Source organism: Manihot esculenta, chromosome 12 (assembly GCF_001659605.2).
Source record: "Manihot esculenta cultivar AM560-2 chromosome 12, M.esculenta_v8, whole genome shotgun sequence".
Taxonomy (NCBI): Eukaryota; Viridiplantae; Streptophyta; class Magnoliopsida; order Malpighiales; family Euphorbiaceae; genus Manihot; species Manihot esculenta.
Window position 1 is genome coordinate 3,887,047 of NC_035172.2, and position 12,671 is coordinate 3,899,717.

Sequence of the window (12,671 nt, forward strand, 5' to 3'; positions counted from 1 at the left end):
TAAAAAGGAGCAGCCAGGTGAGTGGGCGAGCCAAGCCCCTCGCTCTTTGTTGAGGCTAACGTTTGTCTTCTTGTTATAACTATGGACCAGACTCTCTCTGGTTTGTACTACTGATAGTGATAAGCGATAACGACCAGCCACCGATTCAACATTCTTTTTCGGCTTCGTAAACCAGGTACGCACATTTCCAATCCGAATCTTCATCCTTCTCCATTTTCAACCACTTCATCAACCCTAACCCTAACTTCCTCCTTCTCACTTCCCTTCTTTCAATGTAGTTGTTATATTTGTGTCTCAGCTGAACGCTTCTGGATTTCCATTTTGCTGCAGAACATTTGATAGCCAAGCAATGTGTTGATTTGTGGACTAGAAAGTTTTAGCTATGGCAGAGTATGCACCTTCAACATCGTGTGTTAAGTTGCATATGTGGACTACTTGTGTCAGAGAGAAGAGCTATTTAATCCGAGATTCACATTTTAGGACGTCACAGAGGTCTCCTCTTTGCTTCATTTTGAACTCCCGTCTCTCTGACGTTATATGGTGGATTTTGATTTTTGGTTGAATTAGAAATAGGAGTAATTCAACTGGCCAAATGCCTAGTGATCGTTTGCAACATTTGGTTGTTTGGTATTACTAGCATTGTTAAATGACATGGGCTTTCGTTTTGGTGGAAATCTAAATTACCTAAAAAAGCGAAAATCTAATTCTACATCTGATTGGCCCTGTTGAGATCAACTTGTTTGTTTTCTTGGAATCCCAATGATCACACATCACCGAGGAGGTTAGCTCACTAACACGCGTCATATGCACTCTTGCTTCTCTTGGATGAACAATGTACTATTTTGTCAACAATAAAATTGGTGTTGCTGTAACCAGTTTGATAATAATGTTTTTTAAATATGAGTTTGCTTGCCACCGTATTATCACCATTGTCAGTATTATAGATGATATTCTACATGTATGTTTTGGCTGCAGAAAATATTCCTGTGGCAGTTGTAAAGTTGTCAAGCTCCCTTTTTGGAAAACTTCCAGCACTGGACTCTCAAATTTGAAACCAAGTCGTTGTAAAAGGGAAATTTCCTCGAGGTGTAGTTGCTTGGGAGCTCTGGTGGACCCTGATGGTGCAACTGCATCTGGTTTGGTTTCTATTAGCGACCAGTTGCTTCTGATGGCCAGCATAGCTCTTACATATATGGCCGGCGTAATTCCTACTGATAGGCCCAATTTGAATTCTTGGAGGAATATGGCAGATGACAATGTGGTCCATGAAACTGCAGCTTCTTCTGGTAGGTAAGGGTAAGAAGATGGAAAAAAAACAATCAGTTTCAGGGTTTTTCTTTCCACAGATGACAGGTTTTTTTGCTTTTGAAGATAATAATGCAAATCTCTTTATTTGTATGAGATTTTATTATTATTGTTTTTTCTCTTTTTCTCTACCTGATGAAGGTATTTTTCTCTATTCCCAGTGCTAAGAAGAATCAAGACCATGCTAACGTAAAATATGCTTGGGATTCAGTAAAGGAAAAACTCTTGGATGCTCTTCATTCTATAGAACACAAAAGCAATATAGGAAACAGAATCCGTGAAATTGAGCAGCAGCGAGCAAAACAACCCTTAAGTTTGTATGCTATATCCGAGGGTCCCAAGTTTCGACTACTTTGGGCTTCTTTTAAACAACTTGAGGATGAGGCAGGCACTGTCACTATTTTCTCTCTCCCTCTCCCTTTTTTTTTTCTTTGTGGGGGGGGGGGGGGCAGGGGCGGGGGCGGGGTTTAAACCACTCTACTCCTAATAGTAGTTTGGTAAGCCAATGGAATATAATTGCTTGTAGTCAGGCATCAGGAGCATGAAAGTATTACATAATATGTTAGGGCCAAACAATATCTCATGAATCTGGTCTATTTGCAATGGTCTCTCGAAACAGGGCATGTTAAATATTTGACTGGGACTGTTTGATACAACTCAAGTATGCATCTAATCTAACTACCATTCATTAGTTTTGGAAGCTAAGAGTTTAATAATTGTTCTTTGCAGGTGAATACCATTTTTGGCGATTGTGAGGATTTTAATTTGGATGATTGGCCGACTGTTTTTCCTGAAATTATTCTAAAATCTTGTAACTGTATTTGCATGGCTTGGCTAGTAGAGGAACTTCGTCTTGAAAACAAGAAACTGGATAAGGTATAGACTATAGAGTGGAAAAGCTTAACGTTCTTTTATATGAATTTTATTAAACAGTACTGGGTTTGATAAATACTGCTCTCTCTCTATCTCTTTTTCAGGAACTTCTCTCTTTAATTATTCAGAAGTTAAAAGGAGATGAAACTGTTTTACAGACTATAAGAAAGTCAGGCAAGGAAGGTCTTTATGGAGAATTATTGTACTTTCTTAGATTTGGTTCTCTCAGGTAAATTCAGTTAGTCTGATGTTTCTAAACCACTTTATGTTCTCATATTGGTTGCATTTAGAATTGTCATAGGAAGTAAATATATTGATATAGAAAGTAAATATGGATAAATCAGTTAGTTGCCTGATTTTAGGAATTGCTTAATTATAGACTTGATAAAGGGATTCCCTTTCCTTTCTAGATAGATTTTTTATGTATAAATATATTATGATCTCCATTGTAACAGACACAAGAAATATTATTTCTCTACATGGTCTCAGAGCCTTCAATTTTTTGAGATTTTTGTTTGGGTGCTGTTCACGGATACTGTTCATGGGCATTATTCATTAGTACTGTTTATGGGCACTATTCACACCTACGTTTGTGTTCGATTGGTGTGTTTTGTTCAATCCTAAGAGTTGTTTTGTGGTGATATTTTCTCGCCGGTGTTGTCTTCGGAGAGAAATTTTTGTGTTGATGTTTACTCGCCAGTATTGCCTTTGGAGAGGAAAGTGTAATTCTAAGGATTGTTTTGTATTTGGATACTTTGTGTGAGTGCCTTGGTATGAGTATTTTTAAATGTGCTCATGAGTTGCTTGTTGGTTGGAAGCTGTTATAAGGAAATTTTTGGCTTCTAAGTAGAAATAGATATAAGAAAGATTACTTCTAAGGTTTTTTTACAATTGAGTTTCCAGATTGCAATTAATATGGTCAACGATAACAAGTTGAACAACCCTTGGTATTGCTTGGTGATATATTGCTTCTTATCTTATTAACATTTTATGTACTTGTGTTTTAAGATGATTCCCTTTTTTTTAATTTTTTTTGGTCTCTCTTCTATTGATTTCTCTAGATTTAAAATGGATTTTGTATACAGGTGTATATAATAAATTGACTAATTGTGGTAGACAAACGAAATACAAAGGAGTAAAACAAATGTACAAAAACAGTTTTATTATGGCTGATTTCTAATTATTTCTAAGCAAGGTTTACTACATGCCTTAAAAGTGCATTACTATTTATAGGGTTTGGCTTTCTACTGTTTGGAAGTAAATAGAGAGAATACAAATGATTTTGATGGTGTTTGGAAGCCAATCACAATTCACATATTGTAAAAGAGGCACAACAGTGGAACACATTCAAATCAATTGATCAATGTAGTTGGTGATAGGGTTGCATCTGTTGGTTCGACTCTGAATTGGACTGAAATAGAAAATTGAACAACCAAATAACTTATTTTTGTCAACCAAACCAAACTGAAATAACAATGAGACCAAATCAAATCAAACTGAAATAACAATAGAATCGGTTTGGTCAATTGGTTCCAAAGCACTCCCACTCCATGAGTACAAGCTGAACCCTCTCTCCCAAATCCTCAGCCAAACCCTTTCCCCAAATTCTCATTTCATCAACACACACACAATAAACACAGAATACCGAACCTTTAAACTAAATTGATGTGGAAAATAAGCAAAAGATTAACACATATAATGAGATTAACATCCAAAGGGTTTCAGATTTCAATTGCCCAACATTCAAATACCTAATGTTCAATTACAAAAGAAAGGGTTTCAATTACCAAATATATAATATATAACAAATCAAGTTTGAAACTTGAACATGCAAGTAGTTCAAGAGAGGAAGGATAGCAGTTGGCTGGTCTATCTATGATGGAAGAGGGTAGCACGATCCTTTTGTGATGGAAGAGGACTTGGCAGAATGGTCATCATGGCAGAGGACTTGGAAAACAGGCGATTCACGTGCTGGCAATTAAGATCATCATAGAGTAGCATGATTGTCGTTTGCTAAATTCACATCACTTGTGATGGCAATCGATCAACCACGCTGGAGAGGAGCTGATTATTACAGTCAGTAGGGAGAGCTAGAGAGGAATTGAAGAAGAAGACGAAAAAGGAGGAAAAGAAAAAAGGTGAATAGATAAGAAGTAAGAGAAGAGAGGTAGAATGGATGAAGAAGAAGAAAGGGAAGAAGAGCTGTTACCAATCGATCAGCTAGATACATGGGTTAAGGTTACACTTGTAACATTGGTTCGGTTTAGTGACTCGCGGTTGTCGAAACCGGTCAAAAATAACCTTTCTGGTTATCAACAATTTACAACTGTAGATAGTGGTGAAAGGATCGAATCCACAGAGAATTGAATACTTACCTATTTTCCTTATTAAGACTAAGAGAACGAATTGAAACAAAAATAAACTGAAAGAGAAGTAAACAGAAACGAGATAAACTGAAAGTAGAATAACTGAAAGTAAAAAGGGGGGAGGTTTTGAGATTGATTGTAGTAAACTAATATTGAGAACAATTAAAGTAAAGCAATAATGAAATAAAAGAGTAAACAATTATGAGAAAGGTCTAGTCGAAGAATTGGATCCACTTCAGTTGTTGGGATTGATCATTGAAACTTAGTTTCTTTTGATTGATTCAATAGATTAGTTATGGAGATGGAAGAAGCTTCTCACCACCATTATCTCTCCTTAGGAATAAACCAATTAGGGAACGTCCTCTAATTAATTAATAATCAACAAGTTGCCAAGGAACGTCCTTGGGCCTCAGACAACAAACAACTGTCAATTGCATTAAGAGATAGAGAGATCTAATCCTAGCTATCCAAACGTATGGTGATATTGCTAGATCATGCAATCTCCTTGGCTTTTGCACCAAGTGTTCTTATGTTTGAACAATCCAAGCAATTACGGACTTAAAATTATCCAAACAACAATATATTATCTTGCAATCAAGAATCAAGTGGCCACATTGATTATAATAACAAAGCAATAATGGAATCAAGCATGAGATTGCATAAATATTGAAATAACCAAAAATAACAATTTATGTTCAGATCTCACAATCTATTAAACAATCAAAGTTTCAACCAAACTTCAACTAGAATAAAAGGTTTCAGCCACTCATGGCTGAACCAAAACAAGAAAACAAAAAAAAGAGGATGAAGAACCGATTGGAGCTTGGAGAATCCTTCCTTGCGCGCTGGCCGAACTTGAAGAATGGGAAGTTGTGTGTCCTTGTGGCCGGCCACTTAAGGGGCCCTTATATAGGAATTTAGGTGCTTGCCCTAGGTCTTCAAGTTGCTATCCACGTGAATCTTGAGCGGCTGCCCATGCGCATGTGTCTCCATGCCACCCATGCACATGTGAAGAGTGAGGCGTGTGGCTTGGTCCTTATGTGCAAAGTGTGGGGCTGCCCTTCTCTTACTTGCTGCCCAAGTGTCTCTTGGCTGCCCATATGCTTTCAAAAGGCTGCCCAAGAATTAAGTTGCTGCCCTTCACACATTCCTTGCCGCCCATGCACAAATAAGGAAGTGGAGCCTCTCTTTGCAATTTGAATTTTGAATGTGCAAAGCATGAGGTGGCAAGCATGTGATCTTTGGATTTAGCTTCCTATATAACTGGATTTTGAAATTCAAAATTTGAATGTGAATCTTGGAGATTTGAATTTCAAAATACTTTCCTTATTTGGCTCTTCATTTATGGCAACTTGAGATTTGGCTTCTTGAATAAGGAAAATGCTACTTGGAGATTTGAAATTTGAATTTCAAATTGCTTTAGCTGAATGTTCTTTTCTTATTTGCCACTTTCCTTATTTAGAACTTTCCTTATTTAGCTTCACTTGATTTCAACTTGGCAGGCTTGCTCTCCTTTGCTCCATTTAAGGCAGTTTTAGGGCTATTTTCTCCAAATTGCACTTTTACACCATTTTCTGCAAAATAATATCAAAAGCACTAAATTAAGCAGAAAACATGCAAATTATCATCAATAATATCAAGATAAAAAGGACTAAATTATGCTCTATCATTTAGTTATTTTGGTTTTTTTACTTTAACAAATAATAACTGAACCAAACCAGTTTACTGAAAAATCAAATTAATCGGTTTGGTTGTTTGTAGTTTAAACCAATGAGTGCTCACCCCTAGTTGGTGAGCTTTGGAAGCTGGTCATTTAAAAGTGAGGTTAACTTTCAAACTGATTCTGCTTTGTGCTTTCTTTGTATTGCAAAGATTTGCTAGGCAGATACAGCAATGCAGGTAGTTGGTAAAGTGGATAATGTACTTATTTTGTTGTAATGAGGGTTGCTTAGTGAACATTGATCATCTAGTCATCAATTTTATCAAGATTCCAGACAGCGCTTGTGATCAGAAATTAGATGCTTGATTTCTGTTCTCCAGCCTAGTATGCTGTGGACATGTTATTGTTAGTGACACTTGTCAAAGCTTGAATGTAAATACTGCTGATGTGGTAGACACGCAGCAGTTTAAAAGAAGCATTCCTCCTCTGATAAAAGAAAAAAAAAGCTAAGGCCTCTTTCTCTTATTTTTAAATTTCCATCATCTTCTTGTCAGTCAATTGAAAACTTTGAAAGCCAATTTGAATTGTTTCCTTGAGTTCCATCAGTCATAAGAAGTCCATCAATTTCCACACTATACATGCCTTTTCTTTTGAGTAACCTATCTTAAACTCTCTATTTCTCTTTCATCAGTCCCTTAGAGGGGTCTCTCGTAGCAGTTGCAAGTTGCAACTCTACTTCTAAAATTAAGGAAGTTTGTTTTGTTTGTTTGTTTATTGATTTATTTACTTTGCTTCTCAAAGCAAAGACAACAGTTGATCATAGATGACTATGCCTCCTTTTCTGTTGCTTGTGTTTTTTATTATTATTTCTTTCTGAAATCTGAATTCATAGTTTGTTTTAAATTATATGGCTAGGAAAAGTTAAGAAAATTCAAAGAGAATGAATTTGAGGTGGCAACTAATTTGTATCTGAAGAATGAAAACTGTTAATAATTATACTTGAGATAGATTACTCTAAATGTGTTTGTTTATGCTTCTAACTTTCTAAGCCAAAGCCATGCTAATGATAACATTTAGTGGTAAAACGGAGATCAGTGTTTTGATCAGAGAGAGATAAGGGGCAGCAATGGAATTTCACATCACACACTGGCATGCAATGCTTATCTATGTATTTTTTGACCAAATAAGCAGCCATTGTCTGTTTGGCAGAGCATGTCCACATGCATGTGCAGACGTGTATGAGTTGGACTTAGTTGGCCTAATAACAAAGTCCAGGCCAGGGTTTAGTAGGTTCAACATAAAAGAGGAGCTTGGTAGGCTTTTTTGGATGTCTAATGGCACATCTATATCTTGTTTCTAATTTTACTTTATATTACATTCTGGACCAACCTAATCTTTCTGTCAATGCATATTCACTTTATTACTGTCTTTGTTTTAGCAGGAAGAATTGCTGTTACAACCAGGTTTTGTTTACTTTGCATGGAGATTCTATATTGGAAGATTTGGTAATAACTTTAGCAGATGGCATTGCCAGTATGTATTTGGAGCTTATTTCTGTTGATGGTAATTTGACAAATGAAATGAACAACCTGGGAATGATCATGTGTAGTTTGTCAACCCGAGCACTCCAGAGATTGCGAAATGAGGTATAGTAGTCTTTGTCCATGATTTGCTCAACTGTCCTCATGCATAATTGGTTCTTTAAGTGGAATGATTGTTAGGGTTCATTTTGTCCTTGAATTTATGAGATCGTTTCTTGTTTCTTTAATTTAATTGCTTCTTGCTGTTGTGGTTTGGCCTTAATTACGTATGACAGTCATTATATTTGACTTTTACCTTTTATTTTCCCATTGCAGCTGGTTGGAGCTTTTCTTAGATGGATTTATATTATAACCTGCAAAATCTATATGTCTATGCGTATGGAAAGTTGCAGGTTAAGTATTTAAATAAGATGAAAACCTTTGTTTTCACTCAAAAATTTTTATTCCTGTTTCACTATTAGATTTCAACTGCGCCGAATTGTGTGAATACAAGAGAAAAATGCCGATAAATTTGATAATTTACATAAAATGCTAACAATATACTATTAAAAATATTAGAGTTTGCTTCTCACACGATAATGCTTACTTTTTTAGTAGAATTACCCAAGACTGGTTTGGGTGATTGAAAGAGGAAATTCAACAAGGAATTCCTCCTTTATCCTCCAAGGAAAGATCTTACATTGCTTATACATTTTCCCTATTCTTTTCCTTGTCCTATTCTCCTTTTGGGGTTTAGCAAAAAAAAAGGAAAATACTGGTCCTAGAAGTTCGAAGTTGAATTTTTTGATGTGCAGTTTATATATGGTATTCCAGGTTGTGTGTAATTTTAGCACTAATGTAGTTGAGAGTTGAGACATTGTAAATTTCGATAACAGGTGGCTTTAAATCAATGGTTGTATCAAAATGTGGAGGCAGTTGTTTCAATGTATGAGGATCGATTTGATCTATGCACTCTACAGTCGATGATAATTGAGGAAACAAGCCAGAATCAGACTGGAAATCCTAGTTGGTGGAAGAATCTTACTCGGAGAAAATCTGGAATGATGCCATCTTCATTCTGTTATGTTGTCATAAGCCAGTTTCCGATTTCTGTAAAACGGACCAAGGAATTAAAGGCTTTGACAGGGTGGTATGTCTTTAATCTTTGACCTGCCTTTTTTTTTCCCTTGCATATGACATAAAAATGTTTGCCAGTTTGTTGTGGAACTGAGTAGATAATGGTGAAATATCTCTTTTATTTTATATTAAATTATGTCTCCAGAAAATATTCTGGCTTGAACTTTAAATTGTAAAAACCATGCTGTATTTTGTTCAATATGTTGTTTCCTATGGGATCAAAACCGGATGGTGGCTGAAGTGGAGTGTTTCAGTCAACTATACTTTTGGCTATATTTGTGGAAACTTTTTTGGGGAATTTTGGATAGTAGGACTTAATACTTTTACCAAAGTGGATGGATGGAAGTGGAACTGATAAAATACTTCTCGTTACATCTGAAAAATGGTGCAAAGGTTAGTATCTTGAGGTGATCTGTAATTATTTAGCTGATCCTGTAAGTTTGATCACGCTACAGCTGGACAATGATAGTAGTAGTAGTTATAGGTAACGAGTTGCTAATAGGACATGGCTTGCCACAGTTAGGTAATACTTTTGGATCTGGACTAATGCTGTCAACAAGTAGTGGTTTAGACCACTTGGATTTAGAAATTGGTTTGACATGTTTTAAAATTGCTAAAATTATATACATCTTATGATCTCCTTGAGAAGAGGCATTCTAACTTATTTTCTTTTATCCTTTACAAGTATGCTTAAATTCACCAGCCCCTTGTACCTACGCACTCTTCTCTTAGATCTGGGTGAAGTTTGCTGAGTGTTTTTGTTAGCAATTTAATCTTATTGCGAGAATTGTTTCTGTAGAGCTGAGGTTTTTTCCCATACCATCCATAATACATTTTGCTGCATTCGTCAACTATTATAGGATTTCTAGTGATTATAAACTGAAAATTTTCTGCTGTCTTTTCTAAATTTTCTTTAATTGATTTGCAGGAGATACTACTTTAGTCTATACCTTGAGTTATCAGATATTTCCATGCCACTGATTAGAGCTGTCATTGACAAAGTTGGCAGTGCAGTATCATTCTTTCTACGTACCTTGATTGGCAGATCATTAGGACTCATCTACACTGGAATTAGGCAGTCCCTGCGATGGAAGTGAGATGTCATGGGTATATTTTTTGTTTCCTTTTTTATTTTGCTTGCTTTGCCCTTTTCTTTTTTGCTTGATTTAGCAGTAGCTACAAGAAGAATATGACTTTAAATTAAAGCAGTAAGAAACCTTCAATTTTGCCAGAGTTGCTTGAGGCTTCGGCTTATTTGTTATAAACCTCAGTAGCATCATCAGTTTGTTGCTAAAACCTTGAGTCTGGTCTCAACTTAACTAATGGAAAACAAACCATATTGAGTTTTCAAGTACGCATTGAAACACAGAAATCAACATATGCCTCTTGCAAAGGCACTATACATCTACCAGTAGATGCTTGGATCCATTTTCACCCAAACTTTTTTCTTTCTTCTATCTCTTGGTTACTCTTTGAATTGAATTTATTTGGAATGTGGCCTAAGGTGAGATTAAGACTAGGCTTTAGTGCTGAACCACTCATATCCTTTCGTGGGCTTAGAATTGCTTGATGGGGGAGAAAGGCATCTGATTATTCTTACTGCTTTGTTGGGAATGTTTACATGCATATAGGGCCTTGGGTTCTCATTTCTGGAGGGAACAAGGACGTGTTAGATAGCTAGTGAAATATAGGCAGTTTAGGGCGCTGTGTGTGTGTGTGTGTGTGTGTGTGAGAGAGAGAGAGAGAGAGAGAAGGGGGTGGGGAGTGGGACTCGATTATCTCCTGATAAGGTTAAGAGGTGACTTGTCTTTTGTCTACCTTTGTGACTGATTTTGTATTTCAGATTGTACAAAACTGCCCCCAACATCCAGATGGTCACATGAAAGGCTGTACCTTATACCAACCAGCCTGAAATTCAATTTTCTAACTTTCCTTCAAGCATTTCACAACATGCTTTGATATTATAATGTAGTGGGGTATTGATCAAAGATTAATTACTCTCTGTACATGTCTCTCTGTGTCTCAATAGCATTGTGTGGTGGATATTTTTTTTGCATGTTTGATCCTTTTTAAGTGCTCATGAAGATGATGGTGGGAACACATAAACATGAGATAGCGACTGGCATCAGATGGAAAATACTTTTTAAAAGATCTTGCAAAAGTAAAAGTGCATTTCTCAAGATAATCCTTGCGTCCTACCATCTTTACACGATTATCTCTTTTTGCAGAGGAACTTCTTATTATGCATTGGTCAATTCATGGTGTCCACGTCTTTTTGTAAAGATGGTTTCCCACTTTGATACTGCCACTTTTTTACTGTCCTGGTTACGAGGAATGATGTTATTTGGAGTTCTTGGGGTCATCAAGCAAGTTCTATTAGCTCCGGTGAATACCTTGCTTGGAGTTTTCCTACAACTGTTTTCTTATTGCAAAGTTTAATGTTTTTATGCGCAGTTTTAATTTTGAACCCTTAGCCTTTGCCAGGGATTGTTCTTAGCGTCACTTATAAAAGTGGTTCCTTGAGTAGACAAGAAAATGTGACCCAGGTGGAGAAAAGTCATGGGGGACTATTAGTGTACTGTCCTTCAATTGCAATAAGGGATTAAATTTACTTGTTGAAAAGAGGAAAAAAGAATTCATGTTTGAAGGGCTATAGTGATGAAGCATGGCTATCCAGACCCAAGAAAAGAAAAGAAAAGCTTAAATTCCGTTTTTAATAATGATGCACATTTCTTCACTATCCAATTGAGCAAGCATTACCTTTTGCATTTTATGATTAGGGAATCATAAAGGATGTGAAATATTATTATTGTGTGTGGGTGGACCACTCTGTTCTTTGTCCCGTTAACATTCTTTTATTCATTTCATTGTTTTGGCTGGGGAAAGGACCCTGAATGGGGACTGGTCAGGTAGATATCATGCGACAATATTGATTTTATAATTAATAGTGAATTTTCTAGTGTTTGTGATTTCATTACCCTTTTTGATTTCAAAAAGATTTCACAAAAATTTATTTTATTTCTTTTTTTATCGAATTTTTTGTTTAGAATGTAAGAATTTATTTTTATTTTAACTCAAAATTTTTATTTTTTTTAAAATGGTAAAAAATAATGAAATCATGAATGATTTTATAAGAATTTATTTAATTTTTTTTTTTTTGAAAAATGATTCGTGAAGGGTAAAGAAAACATAGGGGAAAAACTTAAGAAATAGAGTAGGAAATCTATACTTTATTCTATTTTTGATATATATGCCAATATCATTTTCCCTTTACTAGTATTCCACACTTGTATCTATTTGCTGCTACTTCAATTTCTTTTAGTTTGCTAGAGGGATGCTTGGTGTTTTTGGCCATGAATAGTTGTAAATTTGGATAATATCTTTTTCCTATCTGGCAAGGTGATTTGTGCATATAAATCCATTTTTAACCAGATCTTTTGTCATTCAGGAGAAAAGGAGAATTTTGAGTTGGATTGGCATTTAGTTAAAGTCAGTCTAATCTGTGCCATGTACCCAAAAGAATAATAGAAGATATAATAAAGTTAAAAGATCTTCATGAGGAAAATTTGAAGTTGGAATCTAGTTAGTGGAAGAATTATGTAAGGTAGATGGAATGGGCCTTCTCTTCTATCATGTCATAGAATTCTTGCATTTTGCTTTGCCTTCATTGCTTAATAAGAAATGAAAATGTAAGATGTGCTTGTGTCGCGTGTTGGTGTGTGTGATGATAGCAGGAAATATCTTTTAATTGCATAATATTACTAATAGTAATGAAGCATATATACATGGAGCTATGTATCATTCCATAAC

General features: G+C 35.7%; 1 protein-coding gene across 7 annotated transcripts; it reads left to right on the forward strand.

Annotated features, from left to right (window-relative positions):
• Nucleotides 1-20: 20 nt before the first annotated feature.
• Nucleotides 21-11,606, forward strand: LOC110627367. Of its 7 annotated transcripts, none has more exons than XR_006348044.1 (11): nt 21-175; nt 331-492; nt 976-1,290; nt 1,467-1,689; nt 2,035-2,181; nt 2,283-2,407; nt 7,643-7,850; nt 8,621-8,874; nt 9,790-9,968; nt 11,090-11,246; nt 11,336-11,606. XR_006348044.1 is itself a non-coding variant. In XM_021773649.2 (10 exons), the coding sequence occupies exons 2-9, from the start codon at nt 383-385 to the stop codon at nt 9,956-9,958; spliced, it is 1,551 nt and encodes a 516-aa protein (XP_021629341.2). In that variant the 5' UTR covers nt 21-175; nt 331-382; the 3' UTR covers nt 9,959-9,968; nt 11,090-11,606. The 7 variants fall into 7 exon arrangements, 5 of the variants coding, with proteins under 5 accessions (XP_021629341.2, XP_043804938.1, XP_043804939.1 ...); XR_006348045.1 differs by having other exon boundaries at nt 11,346-11,606; XM_021773649.2 differs by having other exon boundaries at nt 11,090-11,606.
• The last annotated feature ends 1,065 nt before the right edge of the window (nt 11,607-12,671 follow it).

Excerpts from the sequence above, each read along its gene's own strand:
- LOC110627367 (XM_021773649.2), top strand. The coding sequence starts at position 383 with ATGGCAGAGTATGCACCTTCAACATCGTGTGTTAAGTTGCATATGTGG. Across the intron at positions 2,182-2,282 it reads AAAACAAGAAACTGGATAAG|GAACTTCTCTCTTTAATTAT; the intron begins GTATAGACTATA and ends TCTCTTTTTCAG. Across the intron at positions 7,851-8,620 it reads TCCAGAGATTGCGAAATGAG|GTGGCTTTAAATCAATGGTT; the intron begins GTATAGTAGTCT and ends TTTCGATAACAG.